Source organism: Lipotes vexillifer, unplaced genomic scaffold (assembly GCF_000442215.2).
Source record: "Lipotes vexillifer unplaced genomic scaffold, Lipotes_vexillifer_v1.1 scaffold666, whole genome shotgun sequence".
NCBI classification, from domain to species: domain Eukaryota; kingdom Metazoa; phylum Chordata; class Mammalia; order Artiodactyla; family Lipotidae; genus Lipotes; species Lipotes vexillifer.
The window spans coordinates 3,673,888-3,692,063 of record NW_006787408.1 but is presented as its reverse complement, the minus strand read 5'-3'; the positions used below and the strand labels follow the sequence as shown (position 1 = coordinate 3,692,063).

Sequence of the window (18,176 nt, the reverse complement as noted above, 5' to 3'; positions counted from 1 at the left end):
TATTCAGCCATTAAAAAAAAAGGAAATACTGCCGTTTACAACATGAATGGACCTGGAGGGCATTATGCTAAGTGAAATAAGTCAGAGAAAGACAAATACTTTATTTTTTTTTTAAATAAATTTATTTATTTATTTAATTTGGGCTGCGTTGGGTCTTCATTGCTGCACGCGGGCTTTCTCTAGTTGTGGTGAGCAGGGGCTACTCTTTGTTGTGGTGTGCGGGCTTCTCATTGCAGTGGCTTCTCTTGTTGCAGAGCACGGGCTCTAGGCATGTGGGCTTCAGTGGTTGTGGCCCCGGGCTCAGTAGTTGTGGCTTGCGGGCTCTAGAGCACAGGCTCAGTAGTTGTGGTGCTTGGGCTTAGTTGCTCCACAGCATGTGGGATCTTCCTGGACCAGGGCTCAAACCCGTGTCCCCTGCACTGGCAGGCAGATTCTTAACCACTGCACCACCAGGGAAGTCCAGAAAGACAAATACTTTACGATCTCACTTATACATGAAATCTTAAAACAACAACAACAACAAAAACAACTCAGTTAAAGGGATCAGATTTGTGGCTGGGAGGGGAGGGGGATTGGAGGAAGGTGGTCAAAAGCTACAAACTTCTAGTTACAAGATAAATAAGCACTGAGGATATAATGTACAGCATGACAACTACAGTTAACACTGCTGTATGATACGTATGAAAACTGTTAAGAGAGTAAGTAAATCCTTAGAATTCTCATCACAAGGAAAAATTTTAAAAGAATGCTCTTATGTGCCTCAGAAACTGCTGCAATGTTTAGGTCAATAAGCATAAGTACTTACAATTCTGTAACAAACAACCCAAAGGATAATTTAATCACTATCAAACATTTCATCATCATTTACTATGATAAAAATTATAACAAATTTCAGGATAAACTGAAAGCCCATAAGTCTATCAAGAGTAAGTGGTTCAGGGACTTCCCTGGTGGTCCAGTGGTTAAGAATCCGCCTTCCAATGCAGGGGATGGAGGTTCGATCCCTGGTCAGGGAACTAGGATCCCACATGCTGTGGGGTAACTGAGCATATGAGCCACAACTACTGAGCTCATGCGCCACAACTACTGAGCCCGCACGCCACAACTAGAGAGAAGCCCACGCACCCCCAAGGAAACATCCCTCATACCGCAACAAAGAATCCGCGTGCAGCAACTAAGACCCGATGCAGCCAAAAATAAATAAATATGTAAGTGGTTCATTAAATATACTCCTGGGGGCTTCCCTGGTGGCGCAGTGATTGAGAATCTGCCTGCTAATGCAGGGGACACGGGTTCGAGCCCTGGTCTGGGAGGATCCCACATGCTGCGGAGCAACTAAGCCCGTGAGCCACAACTACTGAGCCTGCGCGTCTGGAGCCTGTGCTCAGCAACAAGAGAGGCCGCGATAGTGAGAGGCCCGTGCACTGTGATGAAGAGTGGTCCCCACTTGCCACAACTAGAGAAAGCCCTCGCACAGAAATGAAGACCCAACACGGCCCAAAATAAATAAGTAAATTAATTAATTAAAAAAAAATATATATATATATATATATATATATACTCCTGGAATGATGCCCAGGCCAGCTTTAAATCTAAGCCTTAACTGGTGTATTAACACCAGTTTTGGGACTTGTTTTCTCCATCTTGCCTATGTTCATGCTACTTAATCATAGATTGAGAGAAATACTATGGAGACTATCCTTAGTGAATTTAGAAAGGCTAATTTTCAGGGGAATTCCCTGGCGGTCGAGTGGTTAGGACTCAGCGCTTTCACTGCTGGGGCCCGGGTTCAATCCCTGGTCAGGGAACTAGGAGCCCGCAAACCGCACAGCTACTTGTCAAGTGGCAAAAACACCAATGAAAACCACTTTGGCATGTGCACTGCCCCAAAATAAAATGTTGCACTTTCTTGATATACCACTTTAGAATTCTCCTTTTATGACATCTATCAAAATTATATTTTTGTGTGACAGTCATTGTCTAATGTCTGTTTCCCTCACATGCTATAAGGGCAGAGACTGTTTTGGGGTCCTATCACAGCCTCAGCAGCTAGCAGTATCAGGAACACAGTGAGTACTCCAAGTGTTTGCTAAACCTTCTCGCTGTTTCTGCTTCTCCCTTATCTGCCCTAACAACCTCTGGATACCAGTCCTTTGTTATGATGTAAGCAATGAATTAATCAATTTTTGCTAACATACCTTTATTAGTATAGACACTAAAGTAAAATAAAGAACACCGTAAGCTTTCAGGACCTCTTAAATAACAATGGTAAGACAAAGCATCTTGAACCCTTAGCACAACCATTCATCACTAAGTACTTTCCCATTCTTTTACTGCTTTTCAGTTTCCTTTCTGACACATTCTCTCTCCTACACTAAGTGGTATTTTCTCATTCTCCCAAAAGAAGTTTCTGAAGGCCTATTACATGTCAGAAGTTGGGCTGGAATACTTGTTCCCTGGGGACATACCGTACACTCAGGTGTCGGGGAGAGATGACACAGTCATTAAATTACTAAGAAGGATGGCAAGTATAATGACAGGGAAATACAGGGTGCTTTGGAAACACATAACCAGGACAGGAGTGTACTCAAACGTAGGAACAAGGTAGGTCTACCCAAAGAAATGACTTTGAAGGTGAAAACCTAAAGATGAAGACAACAAAGCCAGGTGAGACAGGAAGGGATAAATGTCTGATTCTAAAGGAACAGCACATACAAAGGCCAAAGAGTGTGCAGTATATTTGAGATCCGGAGGATGTTCAAGTTCACTTGAACAGATGCAGAAAACAAATGCAGTTTGTTTTTTCAAATTGCAGACTTTTCTCCATCATAAATTTAATAAATCTTAGCATTTTTCAGTGAAAAAATTGAAAAATGTCAAAGTACACTGTATTGTTGTTTCAGTTTTACATATTATTTCAGCTTATACAATTTATTATATAATTATTTCAGTTTTTATATATACCGTGTACACATGTTGTTAAAACAGACAACAGGCCCCAAATGGAGTCGCTTATGCTAGGCCTCATGTCACCAAATCGAGACTTACCTTAATTACAGTTTCGGCTCTCCCAGAAATGGAATCTTAAACCAGCCAATCAGGAATCACCTGATCAGCAGCAGTTAGGTAATACACCTGACAGACCCCTACAATACCCTAAAGGAAAGTAACCTTACAATAACCAACCTGCTTTTTATAACTTCCTTGTTTCAGTTCCCTTCTGCCTATGAAAGTCTTTCATTTTGTACAGCTCTAGAGAGCTCCTTTCTATCTCCTGGATGGGATGCTGCCCAATTCATGAATTGTTCAAAAAAGCCAATAAGATCTTTAAAAATTCACTAACTTGAATTCTGTTTTTTAACACTGCATAGACACACCCATGGGTATGCACTAAGTCAAATGAAAATGTATATCTTACTGTGAGACATGGTCAAAAAAGTCTGAGAAACAGTGGCAATGAGTCCTAGGAGGGAAAGGACAGACAGAGAGATAGGCAGAGGCAACAATTTATGAGGGGCCTATCAAACCCCAAAACAGTCTTTTCTCTGCCCTTAGAGCATGTGAGGGAAACAGACAAGTAATCGCACAAAAATATAAGGCAGTGAAATATAAGGGCAGTAAATATATAAAGGCAGTGAAAAACCCCTGAAGGGTTAACAACACATTTATACTTTTATTTATAAATATATTTACATATTAAGAAAGACAGTTGGCTGAAGCAAAGAGAAAGGATTAGAAAGAGCCAAGACAAGAGACACTAAAAGCATTAGGAGGCTGACAGTTAATTCAGGTAAGAAATGCTATAGCCTGGACTAGGGTGCTGGCAGTGGGATGGAAAGGTGTCCGAGGTGAAGAATATATATGATGCGATACCAATAGGACTTGGTGACTGAGTGAATGCAAAGAGGCAGAGGCAACAGTTAAGGCTGATTCCCAAGGCTTAGACCACTGGGTAGATAATGGGGCCATTTACTGAGAGAGAGAACATCAAAAGCAGAGTTTAGAGGGAGGAATTCAGAGTAGACTTTGAAACATGTGTCCATATGAGAAATCCTCAGTCAAAATTCCCATTCAGTGATAATCAGGTAGTCCAACCAGCAGCGGTCCACTTTAGTCAGACCATGACTTCCCCAGGTCATCAGACTCTCAGCCCACCATTCTGCCTCATTATCTATAAACCGACGGGCCCGTTCAGGCACGAGCTTGCAATGCCCGGTCTTATTCACCACAGGCAGACACCAACCACACCACAGGCCCCCAACTTCCCACCACGAGAAGACTTTCCCAGATCTGTGTCTGGCAAAGTTGAGGTTGCTGGGTAAATTGGCTGTAATTGCACCTAAATTATTGATACTCACTGGTAAACGTCTTCTCTCTCAAATCACTTACATTTTATTTAATGTAACTGAGAAGTAACTGGAAACGGCTGGCAAAATAATTAAGAAAAAGACACTAAGATTTTCTAATCAAGTTAAATGAGCAAGTAACACTAAAATCAAAATGAACTATAGGAGAGTTCTGGGTAACAGATATGAGGTGCCTCCCTACATGTGTCCTCCTGACACTAACTCAGGTCCAAGGCCTACCACTAGTCACAAATCTGCTGAATCAGACTTTCCAAATAGAATATGACCGGAAAAACCAACCTAAAGTCTAAATTAATTATCAGGTTAGTACTAACAACCTTGTTCTAGTAAGTATTTTGGTAAATGATAATAAAAAGACATGAGTTTCAATTAACAAAGATTTTAAAATTTATTCTATGCCCATGTTCCCTTGACTAATATAACGTAATTTCCTTGTATTATTAACTCCAACCTAGAAGCTTTATGAAGTACAATTAAATTTTATCTGACCCTTTAAATATATTTATGAAATGGATTTAAAAATTCATGTAAGTGGAAAAAAGGCTAGCAAGATGCTGCTAATGAAAGTTTACAGTATTCACACAAATATGAGGCTGGAGCCAAAACATTACCAAATTAGCAAAGAAGCCAACAGTTGAAATGCAGTCAATCATGGTAAAAGATCAAAATAATTCAATCGCTCTGAATAACAACCTTTAGCACAAGGGCATCTCCGTTATTCCTCCACCACCAACAACCCACCCTATAGTTTTGGCCTCTTAACCTCCCTCATGGCCCCTGCCCTCTCTTCCTTTTCAGATTCTCGGGTCACGTCACCCCTTTTGTTGAGCACAGCCACCTGTTTCCGTTCCTTCATTTGCAGGTAATACTTTCCCTGACAATATACCTCATTTTCCTTTCTTACTACTGTCATTTTGACAAAACAGTAATTTTATTTCCTATGCTGACTTTCTCTTCTGATTCCACTGATTAGTTATGAGTATCATTTTACACTATGCTAGTCTCTGTGAGATAAGAGAAAATGTACTGGTCTCTCTGCTCCTGGTTCCTGATACAGAGTTCCTAAAACCCTTGTAATTTCCTAAGTGACAAGAGCACTAGGAGCATCTCTTATTCTAATAAGGTGACCCGAGATGAACTCTTGAATGGGGGCTGGTCACCAGAAAGACCAAGCCATGATTAGGAGCTTGGAATTTTTAGCTCTACCCCCGACTCCCCCATCATCCAGAGAGGGGAAAGGGGCTGGAAATGGAGTTAATAATTGATCATGCCTACGTGAGGAAGCTTCCTAAAACCCCAGTAATGGTGGCGGGGGGCATGCTCAGTCCAGAGAGCTTTCAGGAGGGCAAACACATCCACCAGCAGGGTGACGCAACTCAACTCTATAGGACAGAAGCTCCTGTGCTCAGGACCCCGCTGAGACTTGTCCTATCTCTTCATCTGGCTGTTCATCTGCATCCTTTATCAATAAACTGTTAAGTGTAAGTAAGTGTTTCCCTGAGTTCAGTGAGCTGTTTTAGCAAATTGATTAAACCCAAGAAGGGGGTCATTGGGACCTCATCTGTAACAGGTTGGTCAGAAGTACAGGTAATACCCTGGGCTTGAGACTGGGTAGAAAGATTGCAGGGCACCAGGCTTGTGGGATTGAACCCTTAACCTATGGAATCTGATGCTATCTCCAGGCAGACAGTTTCACAACTGAGTTAAACTGCAGAACACCCAGTTAGTGTCACAGGAAATCACTTGGTGTGGGGCAAAACCTCCACACATTTGGTGACCAGAAGTGTAACTGATGAAGTTTCTGAGTGTTGTGCCTTGACCTCTTTTATCTCGTAAACTAGTTTCTATTGCACAGTTTTGCACAGGGATGCATATGTTGCATTATAACAGAACTGGCTATATGCAAAAGTGTAACAGAATATATTGGTGGGATAAAAATGTTCTAACTGTACATTTAATAAATAAATAGTACTGATTTTACAATAGTAAAAATAGTACTAATTGTTAGTTGCCATAATTTAACCTCTATGACTTCACACTAACTGGGTAAGTCAATTATACTTCCATGAAAAAATAAATAAAATTAAGAAATAAAAAACAAAAAATTTTACAGGGCAGTTTTACACGTTAAATTAAATTAAATGTATAGGAAATACAAAAATACTACAATAAATAATGCATTTTACCTCACAAAAGACATGAAGTTTGCTTGTGGAGGTGGACTTCCAAAAGGCTGCAGCTTGTAAGTTACTGTGAAATGGTGAGTCCTCTGAAGTGCAGTGCAAAGCTGTAACACCACATGCAAATGAGTGTGGCTCATGAACACATGGTGGATGTTGGAGATGTGTGTCTGTGTACATTTTGTGTATGCCTACACTGCTCAGTTCAGCTGGGTGCAATTTCTGCATTCACCCAGTGTTTCCCATGGGCAAAATGTGCATAAGCAACAAAAAATTCACATTATGCTCAAATTGTTTCCTAATATATGAACTACATTACAAGTCTTCCTTGTCAAAGAAAGTGTTAAGCATAACTGACCTTCTATAATTTTGCTTAAAGAATGAAACAACATAAAGCAAAATATTAATAATGATTACCTCTGGATGGTAGAATAATTACTACAAAGAGTTTACCTTGCTTTTATAAACTGATAAAGATGAAATTTAAAGAAAATATCTCCAAAATACAAAATCCAACCAGATCTTAAATTGCAGCTTTATAGGCTAAAGTTTAAAAAGTGCTAAATTAGGGCTTCCCTGGTGGCACAGTGGTTGAGAATCCACCTGCCAATGCAGGAGACATGGGTTCGAGCCCTGGTCCGGGAAGATCCCACATGCCACGGAGCAACTAAGCCTGTGTGCCCCAACTACTGAGCCTGTGCTCTAGAGCCCGTGAGCCACAACTACTACTGAGCCTGCGTGCTACAACTACTGAAGGCCACGCGCCTAGAGCCTGTGCTCCACAACAAGAGAAGCCCCGGCAATGAGAAGCCTGGGCACGGCAACAAAGAGTAGCCCCCACTCACCACAACTAGAGAAAGCCCATGCACAGCAACAAAGACCTAATACAGCCAAAAATTAAATTAATTAATTATAAAAAAGAAATATGACATTTAAAAAATAATAAAAGAACTCTAATTTATAAGTCAAAGAAAATGTTTAAGATGAAAAAAAAAGTGCTACATTAATAAAGCAGATTCCTTTTCAGAAATGCCAAATTGCTTTCATATTCTTATCTTCTATTTAGAAGGAAACTGAGCAATCAGGTTAAAAGGGGGGATTATTATTAGACTAACTTACTATGTTATTTAGGGTTAAAAAGCAATGGAGATAAGCAGAAGGTGCTATGGAAACCAGAAAACTGCATGAGGAGGGCAGAGAAAGCTTCACAGAAAGGATGATATTTGAGCTCAATCTTAAATATTAGTAGGGTTCCATCACGTGGACAAGGTAGTGAAGGGCATTTAAGACAAAGGAAAAACATGGGGAAAAGCACAAAAAATCAGAGCAGTCTGGAGAACCAGTACAGTGAGGAGAAGAGTAGGTGAGGGAGTATAAGGGAGGCTGACTGAGAAGTAGCAGCCAGCCAGGCACAGGAATGGGGCTTCTTCTGGTAGGTTATGGGAAGCAAATTAATGTGTTCATAACCGAAAGGGAAGAAATGATATGATCAGACGTGCTAAGAAAGATTACTATGGGTTCACTGAGGAGGATGCAATGACCAGGGGAGGGAAAATAGCACATGTAAGGTTTTTAAATATACTGAAACAGAAAAGGATGATTACTTGGATGTGGGCAGAAGGAAGAGTTACATACCTCAGTGTGATAGCTGTTACAATAAAATTCATCAACAAAATCTAGATACTCAGAGTTGTTTTAAGCACTATCAGAAATTTGCTCCAAATGCAGAATACCATTGTTTTAGGTTGTGCCTCAATTTTTTTAAAAAATTTTATTGAACTAGTTAATTTACAATGTTGTGTTAATTTCTGTTATACAGCAAAATGATTCAGTTACATGTATATATTCTTTTTCATATTCTTTTGCATTATGGTTTATCACAGGATACTGAATATAGTTCCCTTTGCTATACAGTAGGACCTCATTTTTTATCCATTCTATATATAATAGATTGCATCTGCTAACCCCAAACTCCCAGTCCTTCCCTCCCCGACCCCCTTCCCCCTTGGCAACCACAAGTCTGTTCTCTATGTCTATGAGTCTGTTTCTGTTTTGCAGATAGGTTAATTTACGTCGTATTTTAGATTCCATATATAAATGATATTATATGGTATTTGTCTTTCTCTTTCTGACTTACTTCGCTTAGTTTGATAAACTCTGGATCCATCCATGTTGCTGCGAATGTGTGTCTCAACTTTTCAATTTTAAAAGATGAGAAATAAGGGAGGCCAAGTACATTTTTCAAATAGCCTTTTTTTTTTTAACAGGAGAAAGATAATTTAGAGTAGAGCTTTTATCACTCAATGCAAATCTACTTTCTAAACTGTTGCTGCCCTCTGCTGTCTCTGAATTTACTTTTTTTCATTTTTTTTCCAGGAATAACATTAAAATAACATTAAACCTAGAATTACTCAAAACATCACAAGATGGCAGAATACACTCAATTTCTAGTAATATACAAATACATTTTTTAAAACTTTTAATGATTTTACTTTTAAGGAGAGTGCATCTGGTTCTTCCTCATAAATTAGCCTCAGTTTTGACTTTCTCCATGAAGTCAGTAGGCTAAGGAGCTATGCTGAACTCTGCAAAATGCCATCTTAAACTCAAGAGAGGCACATGAAAAGATGTTCAACATCGCTAATCATCAGAAAAATGCAAATCAAAACCACAATGAGACATCACCTCACACCTGTCAGAATGGCTATCATTAAAAAGACCACAAATAAGAAATTGTTGGCGAGGATGTAGAAAAAAGGGAACCCTCATAAACTGTTGGTGGGAGTGTAAACTGGTGCTGCCACTGTGAAAAACAGTATGGAAAAAAAATAACTAAACACAGAACTACCATATGATCCAGCAATTCCACTCCTGGGTATCCAAGAAAATGAAAACACTAATTCAAAAAGATACACTAATCCCAATATTCCTATCAGCATTATTTACAATTGCCAAGATATGGAAGGGACCTGTGTCCATCAACAAATTAATGGGCAAAGAAGATGTGTGTGCGTGTGTGTACATATACATATATATAAATATATATATGTGGAATATTACTCAGCCATAAAAAAAAGGATGAAATTTTGCCATTTCCAACAACATGGATGGACCTGGAGGGTATGATTCTGAATGAAGTCAGACAGAGAAAGCCAAATACTGTATGTTATCATTTATATGCAGAATCTAAAAAATAAAACAAACAAATATAATAAAACAAACAGACGCACAGATATAGAGAACAAGCTAGTGGTTACCAGTGGGGAGAGAGAAGGGGGGAGGGACAACATAGGGGTAGGAGATTAAGAGGTACAAAAAGCTGCTAAGAGATTAGACCTTAAAAGGTCTCATCATAAGGAAAAAAACTACGTGAGGTGACGATGTTAACTTATTGTGGTGATCAGTTACGTAGTATATATATACATATCAAATCGTGTTGTACACCTAAATTTATACAATGTTATATGTCAATTTTACCTCAGTAAAACTGGGAGGAAAAAAAGCCTGTCACACTCACCAGTGAAACCTAGTAAGATAAGGACTGGACCGTGTTCACTGAATTTAGCAACAAGTAAGTCACTTAGCAAATGTCATTTCAGTACAGTGGTCAGGGCTGAAGCCAGTGGAGTGAATGGAATATGGAAATGTAGGCTTTCAGAAACTTCACTGAATACAGGTACAAGAGGAGGACACAGGGACAAGGATGGCTTTTTTTACCTCATGAGGGAAGAGATGTGAGAGAACTGTTTAAAACAGCTGATGTTAAGTGCTAAGAGTAAATTGTTTAGACAGCCTATCTCCATGATTACATCCCTAACACCGGTCAATCCCCTTGTGCTTCCAACTGACCCTTTTGGAATGAGGCCAGAGGAGACAATCAGAAAATCGTAGCAGTAGAAGATATTCATTTACAGGATGAGGAAATTGAGACACAAAGGAGGGAAATTAAGCCACACTAAAGAAATGTGAAACAGAAAAAATTAAAGACCCATTTTCTTTAATTCCACTCTGGTGGAACTAAATTAAATTCTAGGGCATTTAAGCCTCATCAGTCTAATGAGGAGCCTTGACTAGAATAGGAATACTTTTATACAGTGGTACTCTGAAACAATAAGCAGTTAGCTATTCTTTTATACTCTATTAGATAAATAAGAGGAAAGGTTACCATAAAATTTAAATTAAATCTATACTTATTTTGTACCAGTCATCATAGTTTTTTTAAGTCTGCCTACAAAAAAATTCATAAAGTTTTCTCATAATATTGAAAGGTTTTCCATAGTTCTAAGAGATGTTGATTTTTAACTTTGAAACTTAAAATGCTTTATGTATTAGACATATAACTTTGTACTTACTAAAATATTTATTGTATAAACTTATGTTCACTTAAAAACTATGCTTGTAAGAGCAAGTTGATTTTATCCACCAATACTATATTGATTAACTAATATATGACTTTGCTTACTTTATTGTAGTAACTTCCCTCTGACTTCAACTGTTACCGCCAAGACCTTCTGTCTTAACTTTCTTTCATAGGTGTACTGGAAAGGTTAATTCCAGCAGGCCTGAAATTAGCCTCCAGTGTTTTCTTCAAGTTCCTGCATGGCAATGACCCCTGGTCAAGGCATGAAAGGTACTAATTGTGTTGTTTTGTAATCTCTAGTCCCAGGAGATTCAAGGTGGTTCATTCAGCTTAGCACCATGTGATGATTTGCACCTGGTCTCACTGAGGCCCCAAGAGGGCTCTGCTGTATAAACTAGTTACAGAACAGGAATACGCCCACAAGACCAGCAAAATATTAAGAAGCCCAGGAAGACTGTTTCAGGGTCCCTGGTTCCAGGGTGTTCTGCATACAATAATGGTCCCTGATCTAAGAAGGTGCACCTCACCAAGGACCTTTTTATAGGCAGCTGCACCTGACCTCCCTGGCCCCCTTGCTGTGACAGCCTTTGGCTGTGATGCATTATCCTTACTTTAGTGCAGCTGCTAGACTGTATCCTTTTCCCGTAATAAACCATGTGTTTGTAAGCACTGTCATTTCGGGTCCTGTGAGTCTTTAGCAATCAAACCCTGTTCAACTGCCACTGTTAGTGCAAGACACCTATTAATAAACCTCGTAATCCTAATATTCATTTCTAAAAAACAAAAATTCTCAATTGTCTCATGACTTCTGGCTTCTGTGATACAGCCAGAGGGCAACACAAACCTATTAGGAAAACTTAAAGATGAGTCACCAGAACCAACTTTAAAAGGACAGAACATTTGCTAAGTATATTGAGAGTGAAGGAAAACAAAAACAAAATCATTTTATTACCTTCATATTTTTCCAGAGCCTGAATAACATTAGGGAGTTGATTTATACCCTGATAGAGTCGATAACAATCTTGTAAGTTTGCTGCTTGTCTTTGAAATTTCTTGGCAAGTCGGTTAAGATCTGGAAATCGACGAAGTAAATCTTCTTGTAAACTCTGCCTCAATTCTGCATCTTCTACAAAAGCTTCGACTAAATTTAATCTGAAATAAATTATACTAGAATTAATCTTAAATATTTTAGTATGAAACTAAAATTTGTCAACTAGGTGCATGTCTCAACTCAAAAACTCCATGTAAGAAGCTTGAATCTATTCTGAAATGTTAGTTTTTTGTAGAGGATGGAAAGCTCCATAACACTGTGATGTAAGCAGTTTGTGATTAGTTAATAACCAAATTAATGTTTAGTTAAGTAGTATCATATGATACTGAAATATACCCAATTTTGTTTGCCTTTCATCAAATTGACATTTCTTAAATAGAGGAATCTCATTATTGGGACTGTTGGTATTGACCCATTATTGCACATGGAAACAATGATCTTTAATGAAACAGAATTACAATTCAAGAATGTTGCCAAATTCAACAGTTATTCTATCAGAAAGTCTTATGAATTCAAAATGAATTTTAAAATTACCTCATGATAGTACAAAGCCAAAATGATCTTTAATGAAACATCTTTAATGAAACAGAATTACAATTCAAGAATGTTGCCAAATTCAGTACTTATTCTATCAGTCTTATAAATTCAAAATGCATTCTAAAATTACCTCATGATAGTAAAAGCCAAAATTTTCTAATTAGAAAACTGAAATAAGTTTATTGCTTCACAAAATCGATAAATAAAATCTTAGCTTGTTTCAAGAACTATAAAACACGCAGCTAATATTGCTTTTGTAATTTATTGGAATCAGTGGTTTTCCATTTTTTTCCCTGTAATCCTCAGCAAGAAATATAGTTTTACATCATGACCCAGCACACACATGCACAGATATTGTAGCGGGCAAAATAATCCACCTCAAAACATGCTACTCTAGTGTCCATAAGGACTACTTTGGTCCGTAAGGACTATTTTTAGTTGAGGACAATTGAGAAGGAGCAGAAAGAAGGAAAGCTCTTTGTCTTCTCCCTATTTGCCCAAAAGCAGGACATAAATTTACCAAGGTGCTCCTCCTTCCTTCTTTACCAGGGAAGACAACAATTAATCTCAACTTTAGACCCTTAACAGCCTGGAGATGGCAACAGAGGAACCTACATAACCCTACCACCTAGACTTTATCTACCTTTAGTTTCCATACATTTCCCTTCCCACAATTTGTAGCCCTAGGAACTCAAAGTCCTCTTCCTTTGTCTTGTCACTTCTCTGAAAATTTATTGTTCCTTTGCTAAGATGCTATATAAGCCCAAGTTCCAACTAACCCTAGAGTTACTCATCTCTGAGTACTCCCACATGTAAGCATAAACATCTGTTTGTTTTTTCCCTTGTTAATCTGTCTTTTGTCAGTCCAATTCATAGGGCCACAGCCAAAGAACTATGAGTAGTAGGAAAAAGAAACTTTCCTCCCTGACAACATATAATTAAAATAGGTTTTGCAAGACAAAACTTAACTCTTACTATATGTGGTGCACTCTTTTATTTTTCTATTGTATTTAACTTTTCAAAAATGCTAGTTATCACCTGCTACACTAACTTCACAACCCACCACTGGGTCACAACATGCAGTATGAAAAACTATGTAGTACATGGTATTTAAGTAATAGCTGAAAGGTAAACTTTAACATTCAAAGGTAGGGGAAATGGCGTGGGCACAGAAGACGATCCTAGGTTTAGAACGCTATCAGATGAACAACCATTTTCCTTACATTTGTAAACTATATGAGTAGTAAATTAATCCTCAAATTGCACAGGAACAGGAAAAGGAATCAAATCAGCTTTCTAAATTTCTTAACTATTTACTGATCTCTCCATCAGCATTTACAATTCCTGCTTTATCATAATATTCATCTAGCATGTCATATGAAGGGAAAAATATGCTGCCCCTGTAGTAATCATATGACTACAAATATTAAAGCAAGATTTTGCAACCTTGGTATGTGGCAGCCTGGATGGGAGGGGTGCCTGAGGGAGAACGGATACATGTTTATGTATGGCTGAGTCGCTTTGCTGTGCACCTGAAACTATCACAATATTGTTAATCAGCTATACGCCAATATAAAGTAAAAAGTTAAAAAAAAAAAGATTTTGCAACCTTGGCAATACTGACATTTAGGCTAGATAATTCTTTGCTGTGAGGGGTTGTTCTGTGCAGCTTAACAGCATCCCTGAATTCCACCCACTATACTCTTTCCAGAGTAACAACCCAAAATGTCTCCAGACACTGCCAAATGTCCCAGAGGCGGCGGGGGAGGGGAGGACAGCCCCAGGCTAGGCCACTGGTTTAAAGGACCTTGAATCACTTTAAAAGATGAAAATAAAGAGAAAAATAACAAACTCTATAGAATGTCAAGATAATATTTAGGGAGTTGGTAGTAGATATATTTGTTGTAGCAAACGCCAAATTAGTGGGGAAATAATCTGCTACCAAGCTTATATTACGAACCAGTCACAGGCTATATAAACAAGCAATTATTCAGGCACTTACTGCTCCAGAAAAATTTCTACGGCTTGTACTCTAGATTTTAAAAACAAAGCAAACAAAACTGAGTAAGGGATGCAGCCAAATCACAGCAAATTTGGGCCTTCCCAGCTAATCCTCTGGCTCTAACTGGACTTCTCCAAGTTTGATCCAAGATTACCCATATTAAAATCACTTGGAGGTGGAATACAGAATCCCCAAGGATGGGGCCCACCTGTGAAACTGCAATGAGCTTCTCAAGCGATTCTCCGGCCGGGAACAGTTTAAAAAAGTGAGTTCTAACAATCACAAGAAATTTCTGAGTTCTCATGACAAAGGAGGAAAAGAAGTTTAAGGGGGTCAGGAAAAGGATGAAAGAAACCTGATGTTGGCTTCACCTACCTCATCTTTCTTTTCCTCTTCTTTTCCTAAAACTCCTTAGGCCGCTCCCCATAAATGGTAAGTATCCACAGAGAAGACATCTCTGATCTAAAATCTCCCTATGCTTCTTTCCTGTTCCACCAAGTATCTTATCACTGTTTCCTCTCAAGCTGACCACAGAATCATAAGTAACCAACATTGTTCAAGAGCATAAAGTTCCACAGAATAGAGAGCCCAGAAATAAACCCACACAGCTACGGTCAATTAATCTTCAACCAAGGAGGCAAGAATATACAATGAGAAAAAGACGGTCTCTTCAGCAAGTGGTGCTGGGAAAGCTGGGACAGCCACATGTACATCAATGAAGTTAAAACAGCCTCACACCACACACAAAAATAAACTCAAAATAGCTTAAAGACTTAATTAAACATAAGACATGATGCCATAAAACTCCTAGAAGAGATCATAATTTTGTAAAACATTCTCTGACATAAATCCTACCAATGTTTTCTTAGCTCAGTCTCCCAAGACAATAGAAATAAAAACAAAAATAACAAATCGGACCTAATCAAACTTAGAAGCTTTTGCACAGCAAAGGAAACCACAAACAAAAAGAAAAGACAACCTACAGATTGCGAGAAAATATTTGCAAACAATGCGACTGACAAGGGCTTAATTTCCAAAATATACAAACAGCTCATACAACTCAACAACAAAAAAACAAACAACCCAATCGAAAAATGGGCAGAATACCTAAAGAGACATTTCTCCAAAGAAGACATACAGATGCCCAATAAGCACATGCAAAGATGCTCAACATCACTAATCATTAGAGAAATGCAAATCAAAACTACAATGAGGTATCACCTCACACCAGTCAGAATGGCCATCACTAAAAAAGTCTACAAGTAACAAATGTTGGAGAGGGTGTGGAGAAAAGGTGGGAATGAAAGTGGTGTAGCCACTTGGAAAACAGTATGGAGGTTCCCCAGAAAACTAAAAATAGAATTACCATATGATCCAGCAATCCCATTCCTGGGCATATACCCAGACAAAACTATAATTCAAAAAGATACATGCACACCCTATGTTCACAGCAGCACTATTCACAAGAGCCAAGACATGGAAGCAACCTAATGTCCATTGATGGATGAATGGATAAAGAAGATGTAGTACATATATATAATGGAATAATACTCAGGCATGAAAAAGAATGAAATAAAGCCATTTGCAGCAACATGGATGCAACTAGAGATTACCGTACTAAGTCAGTTAGAAAGAGAAAGACAAATACCGTATGATATCACTTATATGTGGAATCTAAAATATGACACAAATGAATCTATCTACAAAACAGCAACAGACTCATGGACATACAGAACAGAGTTGTGGTTGCCAAGGGCAAGAGGGATTGAGTGGGAGGTTGGAGTTAGCAGATGTAAGCTATTATATATAGAACGGATAAACAACAAGGTCCTACTGTATAGCAAATGGAACTATATTCGATATCCTATGAGAAACCATAATGGAAAAGAATATAAAAAAAGAATGTATATACATATATATAGCTGAATCACCTTGCTGTACAGCAGAAATTAACACATTGTAAATCAACCCTACTTTAATTAAAAAAAAAAAAAAGAGCATAAAGTTCCAGAAAGAGTATTAAGAAGTAAAACAGCAAGGGAATGAAAAAGCTTCTAAAACACATAGCACAAGGCAAGATACACAGCCCCCTCAGTCTTTGGTCTGGATATCATTAAAAGTCTAATAATGTACTTCCCTGGTGGCACAGTGGTTAGGAATCCGCCTGACAATGCAGGCAACACAGGTTCGAGCCCTGGTCCGGGAAGATTCCACATGCCACAGAGCAACTAAGCCCCCGTGCACCACAACTACTGAGCCCACGTGCCACAACTACTGAAGCCCACGCAGGTAGAGCCCGTCCTTTGCAATGAGAAGCCACCGCAATAAGAAGCCCGTGCACCGCAGTGAGGTGAGCCCCTGCTCACCACAACTAGAGAAAGCCCGTGCGCAGCAACGAAGACCCAATGCAGCCAAAAATAAATAAATTTATTTTTTTTAAAAAGTCTAATAAATTGCTAGTTTCACAAGTCTATTCAACATGCCATTTCAGAAATAATTATAGTATTAGTTTGTGTTCTGGCTAACAGAGGTTTTTTTTAAAAAGACTGCTCTACTGTTTCCATGACAATCCCACTTTCAAATCACAATTTCAGAAGTACCAAAGTTAGTGTTGGCAAAACAGAGTATACCTGTCAATCCTACTCAAAATTACTCAGCTGTCACAATTTGATACATTACTGCACAAGTTGACTGGAATACAAGATAATTTTTAGGGTCAGTTAATCTCTAAAATTCCAAAAGAATAAATTATAAAACTAGTCATGAAATTTTTGTATCACCATTCTGTTCTTTAAAACCAGCACTTCTGATCTCTCACTGTAAAAACAGTTGACTGGAATTTCATGACAGCTTATTTATATGGCTGAGAACAAATCTGGTACCTAAATACAAGTTTTTGAGCCTTTTCTTTATCTGTTCTTCACATGGTTTAAGACAGACAGAACCACTCATTTGATACATTAAATAGCAGATAATCTGCTACACAGGCTTGAGAAAATTAAAAAAGAAAAAAAAGTATGGCAAAATATAAGAGAAAGGAACATGCTTTCAAGGAATTTTCAATCTAGTGGAGGAGAAGGACATGTTGCATCTTACAGTTAGTGCTGAGTAACAACCAAGATACAAAATGCAGTGAAATGTGATACAAGTAAGAAAGCAGAGAATTCCTATGGGAGCTGGGGAACCTCATTTTGGGGTATTTCATTTGCCTATATTCTAAATAGTTGGGATTTAAAGAGACAGGATCTTGAGGAAAATGCTTGGGAGGGGAGGGTGGAGCAGCAAGAGCAGAGACTTGAAGAGAGAACAGTACAGGATGCACTGGAAGAAAACTGAAGCAGAGAAGGAATAGGGAAAAAAACTATAACCAAGGCAAAATGGAAAGGTTGCCTTTGGAAAGTAAAGAGCATTATTTCCTCTTCTGAGAAAGAGCCAGGGAGTAAAAGATTGAAAATACAGGTACATTTTGAGATTGTAAGAATCAGGGAGGAGATCATCTGCTTACACGTAGGAGGCAGCTGAAGGGAAAATAAAAAATGTTAGATTGGTCACTGAAATGAGTCATGTAACAAAAGTAATACCAGGCAGCAGTGAAAACTAGATAGCTTGAAAGTACAGTGGGTCCAATTAGCATTGTGTGACCTTATTGAGAAACTTTTTTTTTTTTTTTTTTTTTTTT

At 38.4% G+C, this 18,176-nt stretch overlaps 1 protein-coding gene across 3 annotated transcripts in view; it reads right to left on the bottom strand.

Annotated features, from left to right (window-relative positions):
* Nucleotides 1–18,176, bottom strand: part of MSH2 (mutS homolog 2) — a 97,587-nt gene that overhangs the window by 60,295 nt on the left and 19,116 nt on the right. For all 3 annotated transcript variants that reach the window (XM_007459976.1, XM_007459978.1, XM_007459977.1), the window contains one exon: nucleotides 11,860–12,059. In XM_007459976.1, the coding sequence (XP_007460038.1) occupies nucleotides 11,860–12,059 (200 nt within the window). The remainder of the gene's footprint in view (nucleotides 1–11,859; nucleotides 12,060–18,176) is intronic.